Below are 27,592 nucleotides of genomic sequence, written 5' to 3' on the forward strand. Positions count from 1 at the left end.
ACCCTACCCCATGTCTGACCTGTGAGCCATCCCCACCTGCTGAGAACATACAATGAGGGGAATACTGAACTGCTAACTCAAACTCCACACCTTTACCCAGTGGGACGTCTGTGCTCACGAACAACTTCAGTGCATCTCATTGAGTTCTCCACTCACGTCAGGCACTTCCCTTACCCACCCTAATCCTAAAGAGCCCTCAGTAGCTCAAAGTCCCCCCCAACCCTCCCCCATCTCCTTCCTTGCACGCTCTGAGTTGCCCCCCAGGCAATGAACAGGCTTTGAACACAAGGCTTTTCTGTTTAATGTAATAATTTACTGTGTAACATTCATTATTCGTACATCGACATTAGGGTTACAGAGTATGGGCGTCTATTTAGCCACGAAGAGTAACTATCCCCAGTCCTCGTCCTGCTCCCCCAATAATTGGACAGAGAGTTGGACGCATGGTGTGGTCCTCACAGTCTCCTGTTACTCTAACCCAGGGCCCATGGGAAGGGAGTTCTTCAGGTGATAAAGCTGGCTGCACTGCAGCTCAGAATAACAAAGCTTTCAAGACCCAACTTGACCCCTTTGAGCACTTCTTCCTACATCGGGCTGGCATAACCAGAGTGATTGCTACTGATTTCAATGGGAGTTAATGGTGCCCAGCACCTCTCAGGATCTGACCCCTACTTTGTAGATTCTGCACAGTCCTTGGGACAAAGTCAGCATTGGTGTAAGCAGCTGCAACTCCACTGAAGTCAATGGAAGTGTCACCTACATGCAGCATGGCTGGGTTTGGCCCGTCAGTGAATTTCTGCACACACATGGACATGTAAAGGCAGTGGTCCAAACTGAGTGGTGTCCCGGAGGTGTTCTGGGCAGGCACTGGGGTGTGGAGGTTGCAGTTGCATAAATTCCCCCTTGGTTGGAGTCGGGTTGCTCCCTGAGTGCAGGACTGGAGCAAGTTATGGGAACCAGATGGTGCTGGCAAAAGCAAAGCCTCTGTGTCTCGTGAAGTAGGGAGACACGGGGGTGGGGGGGTGGTGCGGTGATGGGGGTGGTGAGGGAATTTCTTCTACTGAACCAACTTCTGCTGATGAGAGGACACGTTTTGGAGCCACACGGAGCTCTTCTGCAGGGCTGACCTGCCCAAAAGCTTGAAATTGTGTCTGTCTCACCAGCAGATGTTGTTCCAATAAAAGACATTACCTCACTCCTGCCCCGTGCCCCCCCCCCCCCCCCCCCCCGTGCCTCTCTACCCTGGGACCAACACTGCAAACAACAGCGAAGTAGGTTCATAGAGTGAGAGGGGATGGGGTGCTGCAGCTGTACCCACAGCCAGAGTTCACTTGGTCCGGCCTGTTTGTAAGGTTTCTGGCTACCCAGTGCTGGCTCCTTCGCTAGTGACTCACTCCAGGGACTTCTTGCTGCTTTCTTTAAGGAATATTTACATAGAAGGGCCACCGGACTGCCTCAGCCCCCTGCTCGTCACTTTTTATACTGTTAGTTCTCCCATGCTGGCCAGGCCAGCCTGTGTTGCTGGGGAACGTTAACATTTTTAAACAAGGATGATTCTCATCAGTGTGTAAAGCAAAAATTCCTGAAAACACTTCATGCCAGAGTCCCTCTTGTACCTGCTTATGCTTTCTTTTCTCCTCCACAAAGGCTCAAATTTGGGCCTACACTCCTTGCTGCTGCCCCTTGAAATTCTTCAGAGCCCTGTTGAGCCTTCCCTTGGGGGTCATGACAGCAGCTCCTCTCCAATCATCCCAGGAAAAGTAAAGTAGGGTAGGGAGATTTGCTGTTGTCGGAGCCACTGAGCTAGGGTCACATATTGGAATCAGCTGGGGCTAGTGTTCTTGGTCAGTTACTTGCCGTAGGGGGAGAGGAGAGCCCTGCAGTCTGCCCTCCATCTTGTGCTGTCTTGCTGCCCTTGGAACGGTTCTTGCACCGTGCATGGAAAGTTTCCAGTAATGCTGCTCCCATCAGCACAGCATCTCTGGATCCCAGCTAGCAGGTGAGAGGTTTCCACTGAAGAGAGGTTTTTCTCTACCCTCTTTAGGAGTCAATGGTTCCTACACAGTTGCAGCTGCCCCTGCACTTCCACCTGACAATGAAGCTGTTGCAGAACAGCAGGGTGTGGTGCTACTATACATTTGTGAGGTACCCCTGGGATCTGAACCCCCACCTCCCAAGCCTCTCTGCAAAGTGAAACAGTTCTGCATTCCTCCCGAATGGCTCAGCTTTATCTTGCTGGGCCATTTAGTGGCACATTAAACCCCAAGGAGCTGCATTAGCAGAGCTCTGTAATAGGCAGTTCCCAGGCTGGGCAAATGTTCCTACAAACAGCTAGTTTCCTTGGCTGTCTCATTCACTATAAGCTCAGTTATTTGTGCTTGGCTGAGCACCTTCCCCTGCCCAGGCTGCTCTGGTCCTTTTCAGTCTCACCATGAAGGCCTACACATCACCTTGTGCTGTGGCTAGGAACAGCTGTGTTACCAGTTCCCCAGGAGGAGTCACCAGCAGGATTAAGTAGGAAAAGAACCCAGGTTGGGAAGGAACAAAGTTGCTTTTTAAAGCAACAATTAGTAGCAGAACTGAAGCAAAATGTGCAGGCCTTGGTCACTGGGATTCAGGATGAGGGGTTCTTATGTAGTAGGAAAACCTACTTGAACAGAAACGGGACAGAAGCAAAAACAGCCTTGAGCAATATATTGTTTTGACTTGTGAACCACTGCTGTGCGCGTGATCTAATTTCACCCCCCACAACCCAGTGCCCCCATCACCTTCGCCAGATATATTACAAGAGATACATCCATCACAACAAATGCCAGATCGCCAACGATCCATAAAGTGCTTCCGTCAGACAAACCACTGCTAAGCATCCCTGACTTGCAGCCTGGCTCCTTTGCCCACAACCAAAGCAGGGAGCTTAAAAACCCACCAACCCCCTCAGGCTGGGTTTGCAATGAACCAGGGGCTTTCAGCACTAGATTAAAAATATAAAAATATGTATATATTGTACAGGCAAGAAGCATTCATTATTGGTACACTCACATACAGCACAGCCTGCTACGTACACACGCTGCCCTCTGCTCGAGCACAACATCCCTGGCCCTTTGCCATTATAAACAAGGAAAATGAAGTAAAACCATGTGTTTCAAACACACTAATAATGATGATGGTGAGGCTGCTGCTGACCCCCTGAAATAAGCTATTTAGTGTGGTGGGCTGGGGCCTTCCTCCACTGCAGCCAGAGGCAGATATTCCAGGAGCGAATCGCCTTGGATGGTTAAGTCCCGCGCAGGGAAGGGGTTTCCCCCTCGTGACCAGTGCAGTGTGAGGCGAGCCTGTCTTGTGCTGCACGCCTTCTGTGGAGGGGCTCCTGGAGGAGGCGACCAGTGGACTCCGCTCTGGCTTTCCAGGGGCTTTCCTAAGCAGGCCGGGTAACAGTCTGGTTTCGTGGCTTCCACACCTTCCTGGGCTGCTGGTCCTGTCCTTGGGCTGGGTTCCACCCCGCCCCAGCAGAGGCTGCTGGTTCTCCCCCTGGTGCTGCAGGGCGAGGCCCGCCAAAAGCTTCTGTGCGCCGTGCTTGGCAGGAGAGCTGGGAGCCAGAGGAGGTTAGGCCCTTTCCCATGATTTGCAGCCCAGGCAGAGATGAGGGGAATGGATGGTTTGCCCTGCCCCCACCTTTCCCCCCAGTCTTTGCACGGGAGGGCAGAGGGCTCTGCCCCAATCCACTTCCCAGGGCCAAAGAGACAGAAAAGTGGAGGGACATTGTACCCCTCCCCCATCCCTTCCCTGACCCCAGCAGCCAGGACCGGCTCCAGGTTTTTGCCGCCCCAAGCTGAGGTGGGGCTGGGGCTCGCAGGTGGTGCTGGAAGCAGGGGGAGGGATGTCCCCTTCTCCCAGCGCCTGCAGGGGCTTCCCCCCACCCCGCCCGGCCGCGCAGAGAAGCCCCCAGATAAGGGGTGGCACAAGGCGGCGCAGCCCCGGCTCCCCGGCAGGACTCGCCCTCTCCTCCCCAGGGAGCGGCTGGGCCCTGGCCGCTCAGCATCCCGGGGCTGGGGCTTCCCCTTCCCGCTGCGGCCGGGGGCGCGGCGCCCTCGCCCCGTCTAAGTGGCGCGGCTCCGAGGGCGCCCCTGCCCCGAATGAAAAGGACGGCCGGAACCCGCCCCCGGAATGTGCCGCCCCCCGCACGTGCCCGCTTTGCTGGCGCCTAGAGCCAGTCCTGCCAGCAGGGGCTGCCAGAGCTGCCCCCTTAGCGACCCTTCTCCTGGGGAGTGCAGCAAAGCAGCTGTTCCCTGCGAGCTGCAGGATGGGGCAGCGACCTACCCCTACGTCGACTGGTCTAAGCTGCAAGCCCTGGAGCAGAGACCCCGCCCAGCAGCCTGAGGCGCCCGGACTTCACTCCTCCAGCCCGCAGCGAGCCGCCCGTCTCCAGCCCAGGCACGGACAGCTGGCCTGGAGAGAAAGCTCCTCGGCCCACCAGCAGACCCCGGCACTCACTGCTGGGACGGCTGTCCTGCTTCCCGTACAACAGTGCCTAATTTGTGCCGGGGCTTGCCAGGGCTGAGCCCCAGCACAGCGAGGCTCGGCAGTTCAGGGTTTGTTGTGTCAGTTCTGAAAATTAAAAAATGGCTTGAGACTCAGCACCTCTTTCATTACCAATTAAGCACTGGCTGCACACCACAGCCTTCAACCCCCCTGTGAGGAGGGGGCTGGCCCGAGTGGGGCCCCCAGAGCCAGGAGAGTGAGGCGCGGAAGAGATGCAGGAGCCAGTTGGGGGAAGATCCGTTCTCTCTGCTCCCGCTTCACCACGGCCCAGGGCCCTTGAGATGCAAGGGGTTGAGTCCAGCTCATGTAGGCATCCCACGGGGACCAGATGAGGGTGGGTGGGGTGGGGAGAAGGGGGCTGCAGCAAACAGGACAGTGACACGCACACACCGCACTGGACAGCATGGACCCTCCTGAATTCCACTGTGTGTCTGTTCCGGCAGTGCCCGCCAGGGGAAAGGGGAGCTGGGTTGTTAGGCTGACTCGCTGCTAGAGGCCAGGCTCACCGCAGCTCCTGGGCTCTAGCTGAGAGGCCCAGTCCCTCCCGATGCGGGAGTGAAGGTGCTGTTGGGTAGGTCTTTCCAGCTTGGAGATTTGAAAGGGGCACCTCCTGGGAGAGGAGGCCTAAATCATGACCTGTTGGCATCGTAAATTAGTGGCTGCCTGGGGAGGAATATCCCCTGGATTTTAAATGGCTATTTTAGAATCTACAACTGTTCACAATTTTTGAAAACCCAAACTGTTAAGATGTAATGACCACGGTTTATGTAGGCCCTACACAAAAACAATGTTTTGGGCTCCCTCTGCTGGCTTTGCAGCAGCAGCGGCTAACAAGCAATGCTCAGACCTGGGCTGATTCCCCTACGGACTCTGGGTGTGTGTCTACGCTCCATTGTAAACTCGGGTCTGGTGGACCTGGGCTGTGCACCTGGTGTTTCCAGGCTGCACTGGAAACCTGGGCTGACAGCTGCTGCACCCGGCTCTCCCTGCCGTGCTCCCGGGTCCATGCTGAACGACACAGACCGTCCGACTCGGGTCTGAGCTGTGTCCACACTGCAGTGTAACAGGGCTTGGACCCGAGCCACTGTAGGGCTCAGACCTATCCCTGGCAGGGTCCTGAGTGCTGGCTGACCCGAGTCAGACGGGTTTGTGTGTGGACGGAAGTGGGGCTTGGGCCCGGGCGTAGAGTGTGGCCTCGGCGTATCCTGGAGCACAAGGGCTGTGGTTTGGCGAGGCTGTATCCCGAACAGGGAGAGGGAGCGAGTCCACGTTGGCCAGAGAGCAAAGGGGTTTGATTCCCAGGCTCTCCGGGGCTGCCACGCACGGAGGGAAGTTAAACAGCGAGCAAGCTTCAATGTACTCTACGGTGACCGTATAAACCTGCCGACAGGCCCAGCATCCTGGCCTGCTGCTGAGAACCCCTGCAGCGCTGTGCCGGTGCCCACTCCCAGGGCAGAGCCAACAGCTCCAGGCAGTGTTGGCTGAGCCGCTGGAGGGGGCAGGGGAAGAACAGACCCGGCTCTGGCCTGGGGCAATGGCTGGTGCTGTTTCCAGCCCCAGCCAAACTCTGTGGGCAGAGGAGCCTGTGCCGGTGAGCTCAGCTCATGCTCTCCCTCCCTGCCTTCCCCGCGCCGGCTGCTCCCTCGCGCCAGCAGAGCGGGCGTCACTTGAGCAAGGATATGTCATCGGCGAAGTCACCGTGGTCCCGCCGCAGGCAGCGGAAGCAGCGCCCCTGGAAGACCATGAGGCACAGCGGCAGCATGAAGAGGGCGCAGATGGCCGCCATGACGTAGGCGATGGTCATCAGGGTGGACTCGTCTGTCTGCGGGATGTTGTAGCCGCAGTCCTCCATGTTGGGGTGCACGTAGGGCCCCTCCACCGCCGCCGTCCGGAACTCGTCGTGCCCTGCGGATGGGACCCCCCGTTCAGTGCACCAGTGATGGCCAGGCGGGGGCCGTGGGTGGCTGCTGCGGGGGCCGTGGCTACACTTTGCTCAGCAGGGGGAAGTGCTGTCACTTTAGCTGCCCTGGGCACCAGGAGGGAGACCAGAGCTACCCTATATGCACAGGCCTGACTGTTCAGAAGCCGCGTCGGAGTGGCATGAGTGGGCCCCCTGCGAGCCCCCCAGCTCGTCCCTGGCCTGGGGCGGCCCCGGAGCTGCCAAACAAAGGATGAGGGCAGCTGTGGGCCAGGCTGCAGAGCTCCATGGGCTGCACCAACTGTGAGCAATAATTGTTCTTGTCCCCTGCCCCCTCTAACCACATGGACCCACGGCTCAGCTGGGCACATGCGTCTGCCCCACAGGGACCAGCACCGCCCCCTTCCTTCCTGCAACCAGGAGAGGGGAAGCTGGGTGACCGAGGGGGTGCTGCCGCCTCCCCCTCTCCTGCAGCCACCCCCCTGCTTGCAGGACTCCCGATCTCAGGCCTGTGGAGACGTTACCACCCGCCCCCGAATGCCCTGCCAGCCCCTGGCTCTTCCCCTGCGCTGCACGCCCCTCCCCTCACCGTGGCAGGTGCTGACGGCAAAGCCGATCCGCTTGCGGGCACGGTCGAAGACCACGTAGAAGCCTTCCATGATGACAGCGCCCATGACGGTGCCTGTGGAGGACTGGGAGATGGCGAACTTGTAGCAGTCGTCCTGGGATGTGGCCACGTCCTCCACGGGGCGCAGGTATTGCTGGAAGGAGACCGGGGGTGGGTGTTATCAGAGCCCCTGGGGGCGGGGAGCAGAGACCTCCAGCCTCCAGCTGTGTTCTGAGAGGAGCAGCCACCTCCCTGTAGCCCCAGCTCACTGGCCGGGGACTTGTTCCTGGGCCGGGGGCTTTACCACTCTGAGTCCAAGGCAGCCCCCTTCACTCGACAATGCCCAGGCCAGCAGGGCTGGTGTTGGAGAGGGGCCCACATGAGCTGTATTTCAAATTGCCCCCCCAAAATGTTTGGGGTGCTGGGCTCCCAAGTTCTGGCTTAGCCCATTAGAGAGAGGGGGGCCAACTCTGAGTTGTCAGCCCCTCACCTCCCAATTAAAATCCAGGACATCTGGTGCTGGCCCATGTCCAAGGGCTGCTGCTCCTGCAGACCCCCAGGAAGTGAGCTATGTGGCTCCTTCCTGCTCACACCCTATCCGAGTGCTACCCGTGAGCGCCCTGCCGTGCCCTGCCGGGGACCCACCTGGGGTAAGATGGTGATCCGGAAGGACTGGTTTGTCGCCTCGCCCATCAGGTAGAGTGATATGACTGGGAAGATGTGCCAGGGGGTAGTGCCGACTTGCCAGCAAACCAGCTGTTCCCCCAGCCAGAAGCCATCCGGGAACTTCTCAGTCTGCCCCGTGGGGAAGGAGAGAGACGGTGAGATCGTTGGTGTTCAGTGACGCAGGGCTAGACTGCGTCAGTGCAGGACTGCTGCAGGGGCTGGGTGTCAGTGCGGGGACCCTTCCTTCCAGGGCGGAGCTGATGACGGGGGTGGGGTGTTGCCATGCTAGAGACTCTTTTAGCTGGGACATGAAAGGAAGGCCCTGTCAGTCTGTGCTCTGTGCAGGCGTCATGGTGCTCTCCACAAGGGCAGGGCTGCTTGCCCACAGCGTCTGAGCTGCGTGTCAGCTCACATTGTAAGTGTCTCACCTTCCGAAGTTTCCTTGCAGTTTCAAACGGAAACAGCATTTTTCCTGTCCTAGCTAGCTGCCACCTTTTACCCCAGAGGGGGCTGCCTTTCAGTGGTGGGCAAAGTGATCCCGGAATACAGTCTGCTAAGCGCTCTGTTAGTGCCGGGTCACAATGGCTTGGTCTCTGGGGCCCTCGGCATTCACCAGGGATCCAGCTGGGGAAGGGAGGGGATTGGGTTTGTCAGAGAGCGATACTGACCGAAGACACCATTTTGATGGATTTCACTGCAGCCTCAAACACCTTCTTTGGCAGCCGGAGGTTGGTGGTCCCGCTGTCCACAATGCTCTTGTCGTAATTATACTGTGGGGGCGACATGGCGAATGAAACACCAGCCCCTGCTTCTCTCCTTCTCCATGGGCCCCCCCGAGGCAGCACCCGCCCTGCTCCCACCTTAAGCCAGGAGGCTGCCATCAGGCTTCAGCAACTGTTCCTGAGGGACGCAGGGTCAAAGCCCAGGGCTTGGGCTGATTCCAGCTGAGCAGGTCGCCTCCCGCTGCCAAGCCGCCAGCTCTCCCGTGACTCCCCTGGCATCACTGACAGTCCCAGCAGAACTTCGCTGGCTACATGGAGACTGCCAAAGGCAGCCGGGGAGGCAAAGTACGGCACACGTCTGGCTGCAGAGCTCAGCGGGCAGCTCCTCGGCAGTGCATGGGCACAGGGGATTTGTCACATGTACTAATCCAGGGCCAGGCATGTGTGCTGGATGTGGGGCCGGCACATGCACCTGGAGAAGCATTTATCTCCCTGCTCTGGACGAGGAATGGGCCTGCACACAAACAACTCACCCCGTTCACTGTCCGCATCGTACTGCTCTGGGTGGGGGGCCCCTGTGCTGCCTCCCGCCTCCCCCCTCTCCTGGGCACAACGGGCCTCAGTGTGTAGGGCCAGGGGGTGCTGGCACCCCCCATGCGCCCCACAGGTCTGCAGGGAGCCAGACCCACGTAGTGTGCGAGCTCTAAGCCCAGCCTCCCTGGCCTCCATCCCTGCTGTGGCAATACGTTGGCCCCATCAGTGCCACGGAAGGCCAGAGTCAGCGTGTGCCGGGGGCAGGGGAACAGTCCCTGCCATTTCTCTCTCGGTGCCCCCCAGAGGTATGTGGCCCTCGCTCGTGCAGCCCCTCGCCACCCCCATCACCTCCTTGCAGTCCATCTTCAGGTCTTGCCCATTGATCTCCATCTTAACGATGATGACCTCATAGTACCACTCCTTGCGGATGGGCGTGTACCAGATGCTGCCAATGTGGAGGGAGTGGTCCACGCCCCCGATGATCTGCAGCCGGGAGAGAGGTGTGAGCCGCCATCAGCCCCGGGAGCAGGGCCCACAGGGGCTTGCGGAAAAGGAGATGGGGAACCAGCGAGAACACTGACTCTGGAACCAGCCCCGAGGGGCCCCTCCCAGTAATGGGTGAGGGCGCTCTCTGCCTCGCGACCGCCTGGCACTGCTGTGGCCGGCGTCTGGCACCGCCCCGAGCCCAGGGTCCCAGCGCCGAGCTGAGAGTGTGCACTCACCATGCTGCCCCCAACTGACGCCAGGGCCTCGGACTCGTTGGGAGAGAAGCCGGCCCCGCAGAGCTGCAGGGAGAAGATGTTGGGCACCCGGGTCTGCTTCACCAGCGAGTTGAAGAAGGGCTCCAGGGTGTCGTCAGGCTGATGGGGGAGACAGAACCGCAGAGCTGTGAGCACCCAGGAGACGGGGCAGCCTGGGAGCGCTCCTCGGGGACCCCGCGGAGGCCTGGCTCCATTCCCCTGCACTTGCTACAGAGAGACCTGGTGTCGGGCTCCAGGTGGCTGACACCGTTCTGAAAGCTGGAGCCAGCTCCCCCAGGGGCTGGCTGTAGGTGACAGCAGAGCTAAGAGGAGAGGGGATTGGCCTGCTTCAGCAAGGTGTGCCGCAGGCAGGGCAAGGAGCAGCCGTGAGGGCTGAAGCCGGGAATTTAGGTCTGGCTGATGGCAGCCAGGAAATATCGACCGTCTGGGATAGCCTCATTCCCCATCTCTAGAGCAGCGAGTCCTGGGTCACTGTTACAGCCAGGCCTCAGGGGCAGGACACAGGGGTTCTGGTCCCATCGCTACTACAGCCTCGGGCAAACTGCAGCCGCTCTCGGTGCCTCAGTTTCCCCTTCTGTAAGATGGGGGCAGCACTAGGTGGCTGCCTTGTGGGAGGACTGGAGAAAGGCAGGGTGTTATTGCTCTCCTTTTTGGAGGACTGGGTTTGTGGTGCAATGACAGAGCTGGTAGCTGAGGGACACAGGACTGGGTTTGGGTGCAGTGACTGAGCCGGGGGCCGAGGGGCTGGGTTTGGGGTGCAGTGACTGAGCTGAGGGCCGAGGGGCTGAGGGGCTGGGTATGGGGTGCAGTGACAGAGCCGGGGGCTGAGGGGCCGGGTTTGGGGTGCAGTGACAGAGCTGGTGGCCGAGGGGCTGGGTTTGGGGTGTAGTGACTGAGCCGGGGGCCGAGGGGCCGGGTTTGGGGTGCAGTGACTGAGCCGGGGGCCGAGGGGCCGGGTTTGGGGTGCAGTGACTGAACCGGGGGCCGAGGGGCTGGGTTTGGGGTGCAGTAACTGAGCCGGGGGCCGAGGGGCTGGGTTTGGGGTGCAGTGACTGAGCCGGGGGCCGAGAGCCGAGGGGCTGGGTATGGGGTGCAGTGACAGAGCCGGGGGCTGAGGGGCCGGGTTTGGGGTGCAGTGACAGAGATGGTGGCCGAGGGCCTGGGTTTGGGGTCCAGTGACTGAGCCGGGGGCCGAGGAGCTGGGTTTGGGGAGAATTAACAGAGCCAGTGGCTGTGGGGCAGAGTTTGAGGTGCTGGATGTGCACCCGTACGCAGTAGCTGCCTGGCCCCTCCTAGGTCTTGTGGTGCTGAACCCCATTCAGACCGGCAGTGCCATGCTCACCCGGGCGATTTCTGCATAGGCCAGCCCCAGAATCCCTTCCCAGTTTGACCCGTTGATGAAGAATTTGTCTGACTCTGTGATGGCAGCGATGTTGGCGCGGACTGTGACATTCGGGCCGTGGGGGATGGTGACCAGGTCCGTCCCCAGTTCCCCTTCCCATTTGCCCTGGGTGTATGGCACGTAGACCCCTTTCCGCAAGTCCCGGTAGGTGCTGGACCTGCAACGAATGCCAAAGACAAGAGCAAAGCCGTCAGGCTAGTTGTACCGGAGCATGGGAGGAGCTGGGGAAAGGGTGGGAGTGGGGGGAGTGGGCAGGGACCTGGGGGGGGACGGCAGTTTGGGCAGGGCCAGTGAACCCCCAGGACTGTGGAGCTGAGAACCGGTGAATGTGCAAATCTCCACGTGTGTCTGCAAGTGGAGGGATTGTGAACTCACATGTATGTGTGTGTGTGCGAGCAGCCATACATATGGGCTACGCGCTGGTGAATCTGGATGTGTGTGTGGGAACTGGCCTGCATGTCGGTGTGTTTGTGACTCTGCGTCCCTTGGGGTGTGCGTACGAGCAGGTACCAGGAACACCCCCCCCACACACACACACACACAATGGGCCCCCAGCCCACCTGCATCTCCACAGCTGGACTATGACCCCCTCTCTCCCTCCCCAGGACACCAGAGGTGCCCAGGCTAGACTGAACTGCAGCATCCCCATAGGCCCCATCTGCTGCTGGCCCCACCCTGAGGCCAGGGGCCCATCAAGATGGAGCCTGCTAGCAGCTCCAAATGCTCCTTGGCGTGGTCCCCGCATAGGGACCGGATTGTAGCTGTCCATGCGCAGGGCACTCTGAGCCGTGGGGCTGATTCTAGGGCGTGGGGGAGCTCCCCCTCCTCAGACACTTGGGCCAGGGCCAGGGGAGCACAATGGGCCCAGCCAAGGGGCGGGCAAGGCACAAGCCCAGACATTGTGCCCACTGGCCAGGAGGCCGGGCAGTGTTGTAATGTGGCAGGAGAGGCGGGGTGGGGGAGGATCTCCTCTGCCCCGCTCGGCACAGAAAGGGGCCATTGAGCCCTGCCCCAGCGCATACGCTGCCATCACGGAGGCTGACCAGCACCTGGCCGTGTTGGCCCTGAGCCCGGGCCGGCACCATGCCTGGCACTGCCAGCCTTGGGATTCGAGGGCCAGAGCTGGGGCCCTGGCACATACAGTGCACAAGAGGGGGCTGCTCTGCCCCTGCCTGCCAGGGAGAGGCCTGTACAGGCCCCCTCCGGTTCCCCACCAGGCCGGCAGCTGCCTGGGGCATCCCAGCGATGGAGCTCACAGGAGCTAGCCATGCGGCTGGCCTGGGGAGCGATTCCTAGGCTCAGCAGCAAGGACCCCAGATGCTCTCCCAGAGGCAGTCTCAAGGGTGGTGCCCCACGTCCAGGGGCTGTGCGTTGCTCCAGACTGCAGCAGAGGGGTGCATCTGGGGAGAGAGAGGCACTGAGCGACACGGCTCTACACGCTCTGAGCCGGCTCCAGGAAGGCCGGGGGCCGATGCACCAGACTGCGGCTCAGCTCCCACCTTTGCTACTGCCTCCCTTCACGCCCACCCCTGGGCTCTGCTCCCCGTCTGCAAGGTGAGGGCAGACACGTCCCTTGGGCCGCCCTCTTCCTGGTCTAGCTAGAGCGCTGGCTGTCTGAGCCGGGACGCCTTCACGAGGAGCGTGTGCAGTGCCCAGGACCGGGGTCCTGCTGCCAGCTGGGACCCCGAGGGTCTGCAAACAATGACACCAACGGACTGCGGTGGTGGGTGGAGGGGGACGAGCAGCAGCAGACGGAGGAGGGGGTCTGACGTCAGAGAACAGCGATAAACAGTGTTCCAGGCAGGCGGCCAGACTCCTGTCAGTCACCCGGCTGGAAATCTGGATGGGCTCACTGCACGTTTACACTGGGCATTGGCGCCTGGTGCATGCAGGCCGGTGACCCCTCAGGCCGGCCCCGGAGCTGGAGCTCACTCTGTTCGTGCTGTGTGAACCGATGGTTCATCTCATTATTCCATGGGAGCACGCTGGGGGCCCTGGGCCAGGCCCAGCGAATAAACCTGGCCATTGCTGCCAGCACCCCTGCCCCAGCCTCATGCGCCGGCTCCTTTCCTGCCCATAGTTCCTCTCCCTGGAGGGGAACAGCCAGGGCTCTGCGAGTGCTAGCCGGGGGCCGAGGGGCAGCCTCGCCTCATGCAGCTCCTGGGGCTGAGCACAGAACCGCCACCCTGCCCCGGGGGGGAGCCCAGACAGCCCCCAGTGGGTTCCATGCCAGAGTGAGCCGGCCCCGCGAGAGCCCCCTGGGCCCCAGGCGGTGAAAGGTGCCCTCTCCAAAGTGGGATGACTGACCGACCCGACCTGTGGGCACAGGGAGGGAGTGTTCCTGGGGGCTGTAGTCTGAGGGCGATGGCTGCTGTCAGCTCAGGGCGTGATTCTGTGAGAAGTGGAGCCCTGGGCAGCAGATGGGGCCGCATGGAGGGAGGGCAGATTGGGGGTGGAGCGGGTGGAGAGGGGTACCGCGCTCTCTGCTTGGGCTGCTGTGGCCAGGACCTCCCCTCACAGCAGCGCAGCTCAGGGAACACAGACCCCTCAGCATCTAGCTCTGTCCAGGGCTCTGGGCCCAGCAGGGAGCCCCCCGGCACTGCCAGCTGGGGATGCTGGCTCAGAGCAGGGTCCCCTCCTCAAGATGGGAAAGAGCAAAGTGGGGGTCCCCTGGGAGTCGCTTTCCGGGGCCAGGGCAGTGGGTGCCCCATGACGGACGAGACTCCCATGGCTGAGCCACCAGGCGGGTGACTGGGCTTCCCCAGTGCAGCGCCGCGCTCTGCCCCCGCCAGCCCACAGCACCCCGGCCATACTCACAGCTGTCGCTGGTAGTACCTCCGCAGGAAGGAGTGAGGTGCTGCCCCCACGGCAAAGTTACTGCTCCCCGTGTCCACCAGAATGTTCAGCTGGGGAAGGAGAGCAGGGGCACGTTACTTCGGAGCAGCAAACAGCAGTGCACCCAGCCCCCACCCCTGCCTGGCACAGCGGGGCTCCCAGCCCCCCTCACTTCCTGGCACAGTGGGGCTCCCAGCCCCTGCCACAGCCTGGTACCGCAGGGCACCGAGCCCCCACCCCTGCCTGGCACAGTGGGGCTCCCAGCCCCCATCACTTCCTGGCACAGTGGGGCTCCCAGCCCCCACCCCTGCCTGGCACAGCGGGGCTCCCAGCCCCCCTCACTTCCTGGCACAGCGGGGCTCCCAGCCCCCCTCACTTCCTGGCACAGTGGGACTCCCAGCCCCCACCCCTGCCTGGCACAGCGAGGCTCCCAGCCCCCACCCCTGCCTGGCACAGTGGGGCTCCCAGCCCCCACCCCTGCCTGGCACAGTGGGGCTCCCAGCCCCCACCCCTGCCTGGCACAGTGGGGCTCCCAGCCCCCACCCCTGCCTGGTACAGTGGGGCACCCAGCCCCCACCCCTGCCTGGCACAGTGGGGCATCCAGCCCCCATCACTTCCTGGCACAGCAGTGCACCCAGCCCCCACCCCTGCCTGGCACAGTGGGGCTCCCAGCCCCTGCCACAGCCTGGCACAGCGGGGCACCCAGCCCCTGCCACAGCCTGGCATAGCGGGGCACCCAGCCCCCACCCCTGCCTGGCACAGTGAGGAAGCCAGCCCCTGCCACGGCCTGGTCTCTGGTACTCTTTGGGCTGTTAGCGCCTTAGCTTTTAGCGTTTGCATTTATTCACAGGGCGGGGAGAGCAGCAGTGCCCAGATTTCCTCTGTCCATGCCACATGCCAAAGCCAGCTGGGAACGGGTCCTTGCCGCCACTATTCCCAGGGAAGCCTCAGACCTCAGCTCTCCAGCCTCTCTCCCGCCGTGGCTGCCTGCAATCAGCTCAGTGGTTGCTGCAGCAGGACACCCGACTCCCGCCACCTTGCAGGAACCAGCCCACTCAGCAGCACGGCTGGGCACTGCGGATGTATCCGCTTCCCTCTGGGGCAGGGCGGGAGAGCCAGCTCTGCACCAAGGGCTCTGCATTACTCGGGCAGGACACCCTGGTGGGTGCCAGGCACGGTGCAGCCAACCTCCAGGGGCTCAACCCAGAGCCCAGGGAATGGCTGGCTGGATCAGACCAGGGTCATCCAGCTCAGGGCCTGCTCTGCCCTGCTCCTGCACAGGGAATCCCCCCTTGAGGACAGTTCTAGGAATCCAGGCACCCCGAGAAGGGTCCCTCCCTGGGAATCGCCCCCAGCCACCCCCACCCTGTAACTCCTTTGGGGCGTTGGGTCCAGCACTGATGTGGAAGGAAGAGTCCAGCCCAGTGAACCCGTCCCCATGTCCGACAGTGCCAAGTATTGCTCCAGCTTGACCCCAAGGTGCCGGGCATGGGGTAGACAGGCATTCAGAGGCATGAGAGCAAAGGCCAAGCAAACCCCTTCAGTCACCCACATGAGGAGGGTGTTCCCTGAACGCCTCCCAGTCCCACAGCCCCGAGCAGGAGCCTGTGCATCCCAGGGGAGCAACACGGAGCAGGGCGAGTGGAACAGAGGGAAGGAGACCAGCCCCGGGCCCTGGTACCAGGCGTGACATAGCCTCCCCAGACTCCTCCCCATCAATTTGCACAAAGGGATCTGGCCGCTGCCCCCGGCCAAACTCCAGGTGGACCCTAGCCCTTTTGCGGGCTCAGCCTGTGCAATGGGGCAGGGGGAGATGCTCCGTTCCACTGGGTATCGTTCTACTCCAGAGCCGCTGCTGGGCTGATTTGCCAAGAATGCCTTGTCTAACAGGCCCCAGAGGGGCTTCTGCTCTTAATCTGCAGAGCCAAGGGGCTAATGCACTTGTGCTCATCAGAAAATCACTCATGCCGCAGGGGGGAGGGTTGTCCCAATGAAGCGCTTACACCAGTGTCTCAGCACTGCACCTCCCCAGAGCAGGCTTTTTCTATTGCACCACTACCTCACCGCGCTGCTACCTCAATGCCGTGCGACGCACCACTGCCTCTGCGAGCTGCTACCTCAATACCGTGCAACGCGCCACTGCCTCTGCGCGCTGCTACCTCAATGCCGTGCAACGCACCACTGCCTCTGCGCGCTGCTAGCTCAATGCCGTGCGACGCGCCACTGCCTCTGCGCGCTGCTAGCTCAATGCCGTGCGACGCACCACTGCCTCTGCGCGCTGCTACCTCAGTGCCGTGCGACGCGCCACTGCCTCTGCGCGCTGCTAGCTCAATGCCGTGCGACGCACCACTGCCTCTGCGAGCTGCTACCTCAATACCGTGCGACGCGCCACTGCCTCTGCGCGCTGCTACCTCAATACCGTGCGACGCGCCACTGCCTCTGCGCGCTGCTACCTCAATGCCGTGCGACGCACCACTGCCTCTGCGCGCTGCTAGCTCAATGCCGTGCGACGCGCCACTGCCTCTGCGCGCTGCTACCTCAGTGCCGTGCGACGCGCCACTGCCTCTGCGCGCTGCTAGCTCAATGCCGTGCGACGCACCACTGCCTCACCACGCTGCTACCTCAATGCCGTGCGACGTGCCACTGCCTCACTGCGCTGCTATCTCAATGCCGTGCGACGCGCCACTGCCTCACTGCGCTGCTACCTCAATGCCGTGCGACGCACCACTGCCTCACCGCGCTGCTACCTCAATGCCGTGCGACGTGCCACTGCCTCTGCGCGCTGCTAGCTCAATGCCGTGCGACGCGCCACTGCCTCACCGCGCTGCTACCTCAATGCCGTGCGACGCGCCACTGCCTCTGCGCGCTGCTACCTCAATGCCGTGCGACGCGCCACTGCCTCTGCGCGCTGCTACCTCAGTGCCGTGCGACGCACCACTGCTTCACCACGCTGCTACCTCAATGCCGTGCGACGCGCCACTGCCTCACTGCGCTGCTACCTCAATGCCGTGCGACGCACCACTGCCTCACCGCGCTGCTACCTCAATGCCGTGCGACGTGCCACTGCCTCTGCGCGCTGCTAGCTCAATGCCGTGCGACGCGCCACTGCCTCTGCGCGCTGCTACCTCAATGCCGTGCGACGCGCCACTGCCTCTGCGCGCTGCTACCTCAGTGCCGTGCGACGCGCCACTGCCTCTGCGCGCTGCTACCTCAGTGCCGTGCGACGCGCCACTGCCTCTGCGCGCTGCTAGCTCAATGCCGTGCGACGCACCACTGCCTCACCACGCTGCTACCTCAATGCCGTGCGACGCGCCACTGCCTCACTGCGCTGCTATCTCAATGCCGTGCGACGCGCCACTGCCTCACTGCGCTGCTACCTCAATGCCGTGCGACGCACCACTGCCTCTGCGCGCTGCTACCTCAATGCCGTGCGACGCACCACTGCCTCACCGCGCTGCTACCTCAATGCCGTGCGACGCGCCACTGCCTCACCGCGCTGCTACCTCAATGCCGTGCGACGCGCCACTGCCTCTGCGCGCTGCTACCTCAATGCCGTACGACACGCCACCTCCTCACTGCGCTGCTAGCTCAATGCCGTGCGACGCACCACTGCCTCACCGCGCTGCTACCTCAATGCCGTGCGACGCGCCACTGCCTCACCGCGCTGCTACCTCAATGCCGTGCGACGCGCCACTGCCTCACCGCGCTGCTAGCTCAGTGCCGTGCGACGCGCCACTGCCTCACCGCGCTGCTAGCTCAATGCCGTGCGACGCACCACTGCCTCACCGCGCTGCTACCTCAATGCCGTGCGACGCGCCACTGCCTCACCGCGCTGCTACCTCAATGCCGTGCGACGCGCCACTGCCTCTGCGCGCTGCTACCTCAATGCCGTGCGACGCGCCACCTCCTCACTGCGCTGCTATCTCAATGCCGTGCGACGCGCCACTGCCTCACCGCGCTGCTACCTCAATGCCGTGCGACGCGCCACTGCCTCACCGCGCTGCTACCTCAATGCCGTGCGACGCGCCACTGCCTCTGCGCGCTGCTACCTCAATGCCGTGCGACGCACCACTGCCTCACCGCGCTGCTACCTCAATGCCGTGCGACGCGCCACTGCCTCTGCGCGCTGCTACCTCAATGCCGTGCGACGCGCCACCTCCTCACTGCGCTGCTAGCTCAATGCCGTGCAACGCACCACTGCCTCACCGCGCTGCTACCTCAATGCCGTGCGACGCGCCACTGCCTCACCGCGCTGCTACCTCAATGCCGTGCGACGCGCCACTGCCTCACCGCGCTGCTAGCTCAGTGCCGTGCGACGCGCCACTGCCTCACCGCGCTGCTAGCTCAATGCCGTGCGACGCACCACTGCCTCACCGCGCTGCTACCTCAATGCCGTGCGACGCGCCACTGCCTCACCGCGCTGCTACCTCAATGCCGTGCGATGCGCCACTGCCTCTGCGCGCTGCTACCTCAATGCCGTGCGACGCGCCACCTCCTCACTGCGCTGCTAGCTCAATGCCGTGCGACGCACCACTGCCTCACCGCGCTGCTACCTCAATGCTGTGCGACGCGCCACTGCCTCACCGCGCTGCTACCTCAATGCCGTGCGACGCGCCACTGCCTCTGCGCGCTGCTACCTCAATGCTGTGCGACGCACCACTGCCTCACCGCGCTGCTACCTCAATGCCGTGCGACGCACCACTGCCTCACCGCGCTGCTACCTCAATGCCGTGCGACGCACCACTGCCTCACCGCGCTGCTACCTCAATGCCGTGCGACGCACCACTGCCTCTGCGCGCTGCTACCTCAATGCCGTGCGACGCGCCACTGCCTCACCGTGCTGCTACCTCAGGGCCGTGCGACGCGCCACTGCCTCACCGCGCTGCTAGCTCAGTGCCGTGCGACGCGCCACTGCCTCACCGCGCTGCTAGCTCAATGCCGTGCGACGCGCCACTGCCTCACTGCGCTGCTACCTCAGTGCCGTGCGACGCGCCACTGCCTCACCGCGCTGCTAGCTCAATGCCGTGCGACGTGCCACTGCCTCACTGCGCTGCTACCTCAGTGCCGTGCAATGCGCCACTGCCTCACTGCGCTGCTACCTCCATGCTGTGCGACGCGCCACTGCCTCACTGCGCTGCTACCTCCATGCCGTGCGATGCGCCACTGCCTCACTGCGCTGCTACCTCAGTGCCGTGCGATGCGCCACTGCCTCACTGCGCTGCTACCTCCGTGCCGTGCGACGCGCCACTGCCTCACTGCGCTGCTACCTCCATGCCGTGCGATGCGCCACTGCCTCACCGCGCTGCTACCTCAGTGCCGTGCGACGCGCCATGTCTAGCCCTGTAGGCCCCTGTTAGCCAGGCCTTACACCTCCCATAGCTCTGCCAGTGTCCCGCAATCCGGCTCTGCAGCCCCACCCGCCCCTCATTATCTGCTTTAGAAACTGCCCCTTGTGCTACTACTGGGTCCTAGGTCGGTTTTTGTCCGCGGGGTGGCTAATAGCGGGGGGTGCACTGCTCACACCCCCCAGCGACGTGTTTCCCAGGGTGGAGCTCTACATCAGCCTAATGCACCCTTCAGGTGAACCCCGTTCAGGTGTGTGTAAATCAATAGGCTGAAGAGCACCCAGAGATACCGTCAGCAGCTGGATCGCAACTGACATAGCAACACCTGCGCTAAGGAACCCCGTCTTCACTAGGCAACCCGGCGTCCGCAGCCACCGCCTCTCAGCCCCTCTGCAGGGCTTCCAGTGCCTTTCCGTTCGATCATTAATTAAAGGCCATCTGTGCTAGGCAACTGGCTTTTGCTGGTCCCTTGGGTTGTCTCTTAAGAGAGGTCTCGCTGGACCAATACCCTGCTAACATACAGCAGCAGGGAGAGAGGATCAGCCCAGCAAGATGAATGGTTTGCGGCCTGAGCCCTTACCCCATCCGCACATGAGCAGTGAGGCCCAGGGGAGCACACGGGTAAAATCTGCAGGGTAGCTGGGACCTGCGTCCTGGTAACAGAGTAAAGGCTTTGGACCGCCCCGGCGCTGTCCGACAGGCTGGGACCTGGCCCTCACTGTCATTCACATCTGGGCCAAGTGGGCATGAAATGACACCCAATCTGCATTGCAGCATTTTATGTGGTTTTCATGGGGTGTAAACGACAGCACGAGGTGCAGGGCAGGAGGATCAGGCCCCTGTTAACTCGGGTTTCGTGGGGATGACGCCTCTCTCCCTGAGACTCCACCCAGGCATTGCTCTGGACGGAGACATGCGAGCCAGCAGGGCCTAGGCGGGTATGTCGGGGAGGGCCCTCTGCTCCGGATTTCACCTCCGCTGCCCTTGGTCTGACGGAGCCCTCGTCTACGGAACTCCCAGGTTCCCTGCAAAGGCATCTCTGCTCCTGAGGGCGAGAGGTTGGGGAGGGGCCTATGGGTGGCTGGGAGCGTTCACGTGCTGACATTGCCAGAATATGCAATGGGCTCTGAAGTCTGACTTGTTGCTGAACCTAGAACTGGGCGGGGAATGGCAGGAACAGAGAATCCTAGTGGAATGAAATACATTATGGATAGTGACTCCCTGGGAAGGTGCTGCACAGACCCATAATTTCAGCACAATTGAAATGGCATAAAAATCTAGTGTCCCAAGAAATGAAACCTCATGAGGGAGACAGGGCCAACCTGGAAGGGATGCGGGAGGTGATGGGAAGGCAGCAGGACTCAGACAAGAAACAGCCTTCCCAATGGAAATGCCTCCAGGCTGATTGTAGGGGAGCAAGTTCCGCCCCTTGGGGGCTGCCAGGGACCCCATCAAGGCACCATGATGCCCAAGCCAGGCTGTGCTCTAGGAGGCATTCTGGACGCAGCCAGGGCCTGAGGACAAAGCTCACCACAGCCGGTGTTAGTGAGTGACATCAGTGCTTAATGGGTCTGAAGAATCTGGGGGTCTATCATAATCTGGGAGCAGCAGCTTTGGTAAGAAAGTGCTTAGAGTGCGCCCATTGGCCCGGCTGGCTTATAAAATATATTGGGCTGGGTCTGCAACCCCTGGCAAACCCCTCAGTATTGCTCGATGGCTCAGCCAATGAGTGCATCCTGCTCGTTGAGGTCAAGACATGGGCTGACACATCCCAGGATGTGAGAGGGCCAAGGGGCTTGAGGCTAGCCGCTAGCCAGACCTGTTTGGAGCTGGAGCCCCTTTAAGAACGGGAGTTGGGCTTGAGAGGGGAGGATCAGACCCAGCTGGGAAGGGGGACAGGTGATCTCGATAGAGGCTGAAAGAGCCCAGCTCAAGGGAGGGGCTGCAGGAGGTGGTTGGAGAAGCTTATGTTGAACTGCTGGGTCTGAAGGAAGGGCCTGAGCAGACCTGGGGCTAGTCCTTCCTGGGCTGGGGAAAGCCTCCAGCAGCCCTACACAGGGGAGTGTGCTTTCATGTGCAAATTAGGGGCAGCCCCAGGCTGCTGGTGAATGGCCAATGGGACTGCTAGGATGGGCTAAGGTCAGGACCCCAGGCATCACTGGCTGTGTAGGAGCACTGCGCTCTGCAGGTCTTTCCGGTGGGCAGGCAGAAGGCGCCCCACCTACACTGGCCAGGAAGCATAGGGCAGCAGGGAGCTAAGGTGCCTGTGTGCCTGGACAGGGCTCTGGCTGCTGAGTGAAGGTGAGTTACAGATTGGTGCTGGCCACAGTCCTTGTGCCTGGGCCTGGTAACAGGCAGATTCTTAGTGGGGCTGTACTTGGCAGTGCTGTCTTAGCTTCTGCCCTGGTTAATTTCAGAAGCCGATTTGACCTTGATCCTGTGAGGGGCTTAGCTCCCACTGTGGGTGCTGAGTGCTCTGAGTCTGCAGGATTGGGCCCTTCCTCTTTAAGCAGGGATTTTCTCTTTTTTAATTAATTTGACTTAAGTTGCACTGCTGATGCAGCTTGGTACTTGGTCGCTGCCCTTCCCTGCTTTGTTCTGTGCTTGTGTCTGAGTGAGCATGACCCAGTATCGCTCTTAGACTAAGGAGCCCATACAGCAGCGGTTCTCCACCAGGGGCACGTCGAGGTCTCCCAGGGGGTACATCAGCTCACCTAGATATTTGCCTAGTTTTACAACAGGCTACATAAACAGCCCTAGTGGAGTCAGTATGAACTAAAATGTCCTCCAGACGACGACTTGTTTACACTGCTCTGTATAGACACTGAAATGTAAGTGCAATCTTTATATTCCAGTTGATGTATTTTATAATTGGTAAAAATGAGTAAGTCAGCCATTGTTCAGTACTGGTGTGGCTGGGACACTTGTATTTTTATGTCTGATTTTGTAAGTATTTAAGTGAGGGGAAACGTGGGGGTACACAAGACCAGTCAGACTCCTGAAAGCGGTACAGTAGTCTAGAAAGGTTGAGAGCTACTGCCATAAGGGACTTAGCTGCAAAAGAAACAAGTGTATTTTATAAGCTGAGGCTGTGCAGTGCTGGGGGAAAGGAGCTTGCCGTGGTACAGTGATCCATGGCAGGCTCTGCCCTGGGGACCCTTTGGTGGTAGAGAGGCGGTGCTGGGTGTGCAGGGTTCCCTTTGGGGAGCAGCAAGAGAGGGCAGGGGCTAGGGGAAAGATTCAAAAGCTGTCCAAAGGAACAGTGATCGGGGATAGAACACATGGAGGAGGGTGTGAAATTTGGTAACCCGGGATTTGTAATAAATATCACCGCTGCCCTGCACCCTTCATGCACCCTTCACATGTAGTTCTTGAAGCACTTTGCACACGCTAATGCATGGCCTTACCCTCCCCCTGGGAGGCAGGGTAGTGTAATTTCCCCCCCCCCCCCATTTCATAGGTGGGGAAACGGAGGAGCAGAGAGAGTGAGGGGGAGATCTTCCAAAGGCAGTGAGTAGCTCAACTCCTGCGGAGAGTCAATGGGAACTGGGTGCCTGACTGCCTTGGAAAACCAGCCCATGAGGAACGGACTGAGGTCTCTCGGTGAATCGGCGGTGGAGTCAGGAGCGAAATCATGTGGAGACACACACACTTTATGCCCACTAAAAATGCCTGCTGCAGGGATTTTGCTTACACTTAAAAACATAAAATAAAATTCCACTGCGGACGGGGGCCAAACATGAAAGGTGCTGCCCGAAGAGTGAATATTTCAGAAATGTGAGTGTGCGTGTGGAAAGGGGAGGGTCTCACTGAAAATGTCTGGATATATGGCAGGTTCCAGGCAATTGCTCTAATCAGACCAGTCAGCACCTAAAGCTGTACTGTATTACAAGGGCTGATCCTGCGTCGTGCCCTGTGGCTGTCAGGGAGAGTGCACAAGGCTACAGCTGTATTGTGTTTCCAGAGGGCTCCTAGGCACTATGGCAATGCAAATAATAATATTACAGAGGTAGGACAGGCATGCCAGATGCAGGGGTGTGCATGCGTTTGGAGGGTGTTGCAGGGAGGGGAGCTCTTTATTCCAGAACCTGGCTCCCACTGGCCCATTAGCCATTCTAAAGAGCTGCTCCCTGCTCTGTATGGGGTGGCTGGAGCTGCACAGCGAGGCTGCCAGCAGGGAGTTGGATTGGTGTAGGGCAGCCACTGGCTTGGGGAAACTTTCACTGTCTATATATGTGCCTCTATCCCAGGCCCAGCTTTGCCCAGCACCAGATCTGCTCTACAGTATTATTGGTATAGCCCCTCCATTGTCTGTACCCACGATGCATGTACGTGCACTGTTATGTGCCACATGGGATGCCCATTTGCAGCTCCCAGTGGACAAGTGACCACATCTTATAACTGGTACCCATGGGCTGTCCCTGTAGTAGGCCAAGGGCTGAATGGACTGCAGAGACTGGACCATGCTCCTATCCCGGGGTGGCCCCTCTGACTCGTAACTGGGGTAAGCTACCAGAAGGCAACTTACCTTGCAGCTGCCCACAGCTTTCTGGAGCCAGCCAGAGGACTCCAGCCTTCAGGGCCTCCTGTGTAGCATCTCCCACCAGCCCCCTGGAAATGGACCATGCTGAGCTGCTGGCCCAAGGGACACCCAACTCCCAGAGAAGTCGGCAGGAATCCAGCACCCACCCAGGGGCAAGCATTGGGCCTTGAGACTTGGGACACCCCTGTGAGCATTCCCAGGTTTCCCCCTGTGCCCACCAGCCACCTGGATGCTGATACCTGTGAGCATCATTGCCCTGAGGAGGGGGTGGAGCTACACAAGGCCACCCAGGGCCAAGGAAACCCTGCTTCTGACCAGATTATTTAATCTGAGAGGGGCTGGCTTGTTGCAAACTCCAGCTCTTTTCACTTCGCTAATTTGCTCACAGCATAGCCAGTGCAGGTCACTGGCTCAAGTCTCATACTGCATGTGAGTGTGAGCTACTCAGGAGCTGAAACCAAAACAAGCCCTGCAAGGTTTGCACTAGTCAGGAATTGCATCCCAAATCCAAGCAGATAATAAACATGCTTAATGTGCTGTCATGCATATACTGTTTGCTGTGTGCTTCCTGGGAGATATTCTCTAGAAACTCAGACTCTACACACCCACCCACACTCACACAGCTGTAAACGCATGCATGCTATGCATACATGTGTGCATGCTCCACTCACACATGCACACAGATTACACATTCAACTCCTCCCCATGCACTCCGTTAGCACCTGACTCTGCATGACTGCAGTCAAGAGGAGCTTTACTGTTGATTTCAGCGGGTGCAGAAGCCAGCTTGTGTAGTGTGTGTGTACACACACAAAGATACAATCCCCAACGTATCTACATGCTCATGCACACCTATGTGCACCCATACACCCCCCCCAATCCTTCTGCTATTTTTTAATTGTCATGTGGGGTGAAACTCAAGTTCCCTGAACAACTGCACCCCACTTTCATTTATAGATGGCTGGAAACAATGAAGAAAAAGCTGGCCAAGCGCCAGGCTGGTCACTCTCGTAAGTCTGTGTTTTCAGTAGAGCAATTCTGCCATTTCTGAATCTTCCTGATGACTGGTGTACAGCTGTGGTGACATTCTCAAAACAAATACTTGTCATTTTAAAATAGACCTGTGTTTCTCCAGGGGGGATTGTATCCCCACACCCTGCCCCCCACCCGCTTCTCATGCACATCTACATTCCATAAGAATCCAAGATGAAGTTGCTAAGGCATCAGAAAACCATTGTAACCCCTGGATATTGCTGCTGTCCACAAGCAATGCAAGTTCCTTACTTGCGGGCTGGGTCAACCTAAGCACAACGATGTCAGCTAAGGACAGAGGCTGGCTCGGAGCTTTGCATTTCAGTGCTGTAGGGTTACCACTACGATCCTGTAGCGTTGAAGGATCCATTTGGGGCCAAGTCTTGCAGCCCTGGGCTCTGACATCCTGGGAGTCTGCCTAAAAGAGAGGCTGAATTTGCCTCTTTGTGCTGCACTTCCTTTGGTGATCTGAATATTAGTAAAACCTGTTCTTCAACAACCACCATCATCCAGATGCCCAAAATAGCCAGCCATGAAACACAGGAATCAACAGAACTGAAGGCCTATTCTGTGACTATATAGGGAGAGTATTTACCAAAAGACATCTCATTTGTACATCACACAACGTAATTGCCACACACAGTCCTACAGCCTGGAGTGTTTCATTTGCAAACACCTATGGAGAGCATTTTATAAACTGCTCTCCAATTAACAGACCAGGCCCTGCTTTTTGTGTCTGAAATGAGTATTGGTAATGCCTCGTGCAGCCACACAGATAATGGCTCTGTACTCTGGCCACAAAATTCCCTTGAGTGAAGTTTGTATTTCTCACTTTCTGGCAGTTGGAGTCGTCGCTTTCTAAAATCACTATTTTCCCTGCTCAAAGTCTGTTTAGATTCTCTCTTGACCAGTGTGTGGTCTCTCTTGAGCACAGCCACACAGCGGTACACATACCAAACCCCACATGCCTCAACTTCTGTGAAGTCGGGACTTGGTCTCAGCTTCGCAAACCAACCCAATAACCCACAGCCAGGGAATGTGGATAGCGTGCCTTACCTTTTGTGGGGGGCTCCCTAGAGTCATCTCCACATAGTAGCCCTGTCCAGATTTTCCTCTCAAGTTATCTATCATGTTCACAAAACTGTTTCTTTGTCTGGAATCCTCCCGCTCCAACTCAGCGGAGCGCTGCATCCTGGGGGCCTGTTGTAGGGTCCCCATCCCATTCCTCAGAGGCACCCGGATCCCCAGATGTGGCTGGCTGGCCTGCACCATGCCAGACCCCAGCCACAGCAGCAACCAAGGCAACACCTGGGCCATTTTGGTGAAAGCCCTGCCCAGCCCTTCCTTTGAATTTGCTGTTCCTGAGGCGATAGTGCTGTTGCAGTCGTTTTCTTCAAGGAAATCCCTCCCTTTGCAAAGCCGAATGCATAAGGACCAGGTAAAAGTTTCACTCAGATCACCAAACGCTCCTTCATAGCAAGCCAGCAGCCACCAGTAGCATCTTCGGGGCAGAGAGCATTCCAGCGTGAAAATATATCTCGATTGGTAAATCTAAAGTAATAACCATCAAGCACTTCGGAGAGGAGAGAGGAGATTCAGTGCAAATAAGAACCTGGAAGCAGCAGTCATGCTGGGCTGATTTGTTTTCCTCCTCCTCCTTTTGGTTAGCTGAAGCATGGGAAAACCAGGCAATCCGGTCACTTTCCAGGCTCCAGAGACGGCATTTGTCAGTCCACCATAATCTCTTCACTCTGCAATCAAGATTTGGAGGCGGAAAGACTTGTGGCAGCCGCTGTCAAAGCCAAAGGTTCCCCCCCCCCAAAGATCTCTGGGAAGTGTAGTTTCCACTTTTGCTTCCTGTTCAAGTAACAGCTATATCAGCTGTGTCTGGTTTCGGTGCCCTTTGGTGAAGAGAACAGCGTCTCCACTCTCTGGACTGGATGGTCACAATTCTGGCTTTGTAGTCTATGAATCCCAAGAGAGAGGGAAAAACATTTCAAGAACTCTTTTCCCATATAAATTTCAGCCAGTGGGGGCAGCTGAAGAAGAAAGCTGCATAAGAAAATGAAGTTTCTGTTTGCTTGTTTAAAGTATAAAGTTTATTTGCAACATGAATATGTGTGCAGCCTTCAAGAGGGTTATGAGTACGTGTGCTGAGGGATAGAGGAAGGCTGCTGGTCATAAGAAGCAAGGTTGATTTCAGGATATGTAGTTTTTAGAGAGCCATCTATCTTATAGCAATATTACCAAACCCAACCATTCAAAAAAAGCACAAGACATGACCCAAAAAATCATGAGATTGAGATTAAAAAAAAATAATTGGGGGTTCTTTTTATTTACTTTCTGGTTTCTGAGCCTTTGGGGAATCATTTTTTCCAGCTTTTCTCTGCAACTACAAGACCCAGCAATGTACTTTAAAAAAAAAAAAAAAAAAAGAAGTGAAAACTGAGATTCTTGTAGAACTCCAACAGCAGGGACTTTACGAAAAACACCAAATATTGTAAGACTCACAAAAGTGGGTTATGCTACAATAGAGCACCCTACTTCCCTCCCCATGCATTTTTGTTTAAATTAGTCTTGAATAAAAATCTGCTTCCAAACAGTTCATTTTCCTTCATTGTTTGCACACTACTTTTATTTGTGTGTGTGTGTGTGTGTGTGTATAAAGTTTAAAATTAATTGAACATT

At 58.9% G+C, this 27,592-nt stretch overlaps 1 protein-coding gene across 1 annotated transcript; it reads right to left on the reverse strand.

Moving 5' to 3' along the window:
* Window positions 1-283: 283 nt before the first annotated feature.
* On the reverse strand, window positions 284-26,689 carry BACE1 (beta-secretase 1). The gene is made up of 9 exons (XM_048827627.2): window positions 25,961-26,689; window positions 13,967-14,055; window positions 11,090-11,306; window positions 9,709-9,846; window positions 9,335-9,469; window positions 8,399-8,500; window positions 7,710-7,859; window positions 7,047-7,218; window positions 284-6,444 (listed from the first exon to the last, which is right to left on the reverse strand). Exons 1-9 carry the CDS (start codon window positions 26,219-26,221, stop codon window positions 6,203-6,205), a joined length of 1,506 nt encoding a protein of 501 aa, XP_048683584.1. The 5' UTR covers window positions 26,222-26,689; the 3' UTR covers window positions 284-6,202.
* Window positions 26,690-27,592: the final 903 nt, after the last annotated feature.

Source organism: Caretta caretta, chromosome 22, assembly GCF_965140235.1.
Source record: "Caretta caretta isolate rCarCar2 chromosome 22, rCarCar1.hap1, whole genome shotgun sequence".
In the NCBI taxonomy this organism is placed as follows: Eukaryota; Metazoa; Chordata; order Testudines; family Cheloniidae; genus Caretta; species Caretta caretta.

Excerpts from the sequence above, each read along its gene's own strand:
- BACE1 (XM_048827627.2), bottom strand. The coding sequence starts at position 26,221 with ATGGCCCAGGTGTTGCCTTGGTTGCTGCTGTGGCTGGGGTCTGGCATG. Across the intron at positions 11,307-13,966 it reads AGGTACTACCAGCGACAGCT|GTCCAGCACCTACCGGGACT; the intron begins GTGAGTATGGCC and ends CATTCGTTGCAG. Across the intron at positions 8,501-9,334 it reads TGAAGATGGACTGCAAGGAG|TATAATTACGACAAGAGCAT; the intron begins GTGATGGGGGTG and ends TCGCCCCCACAG.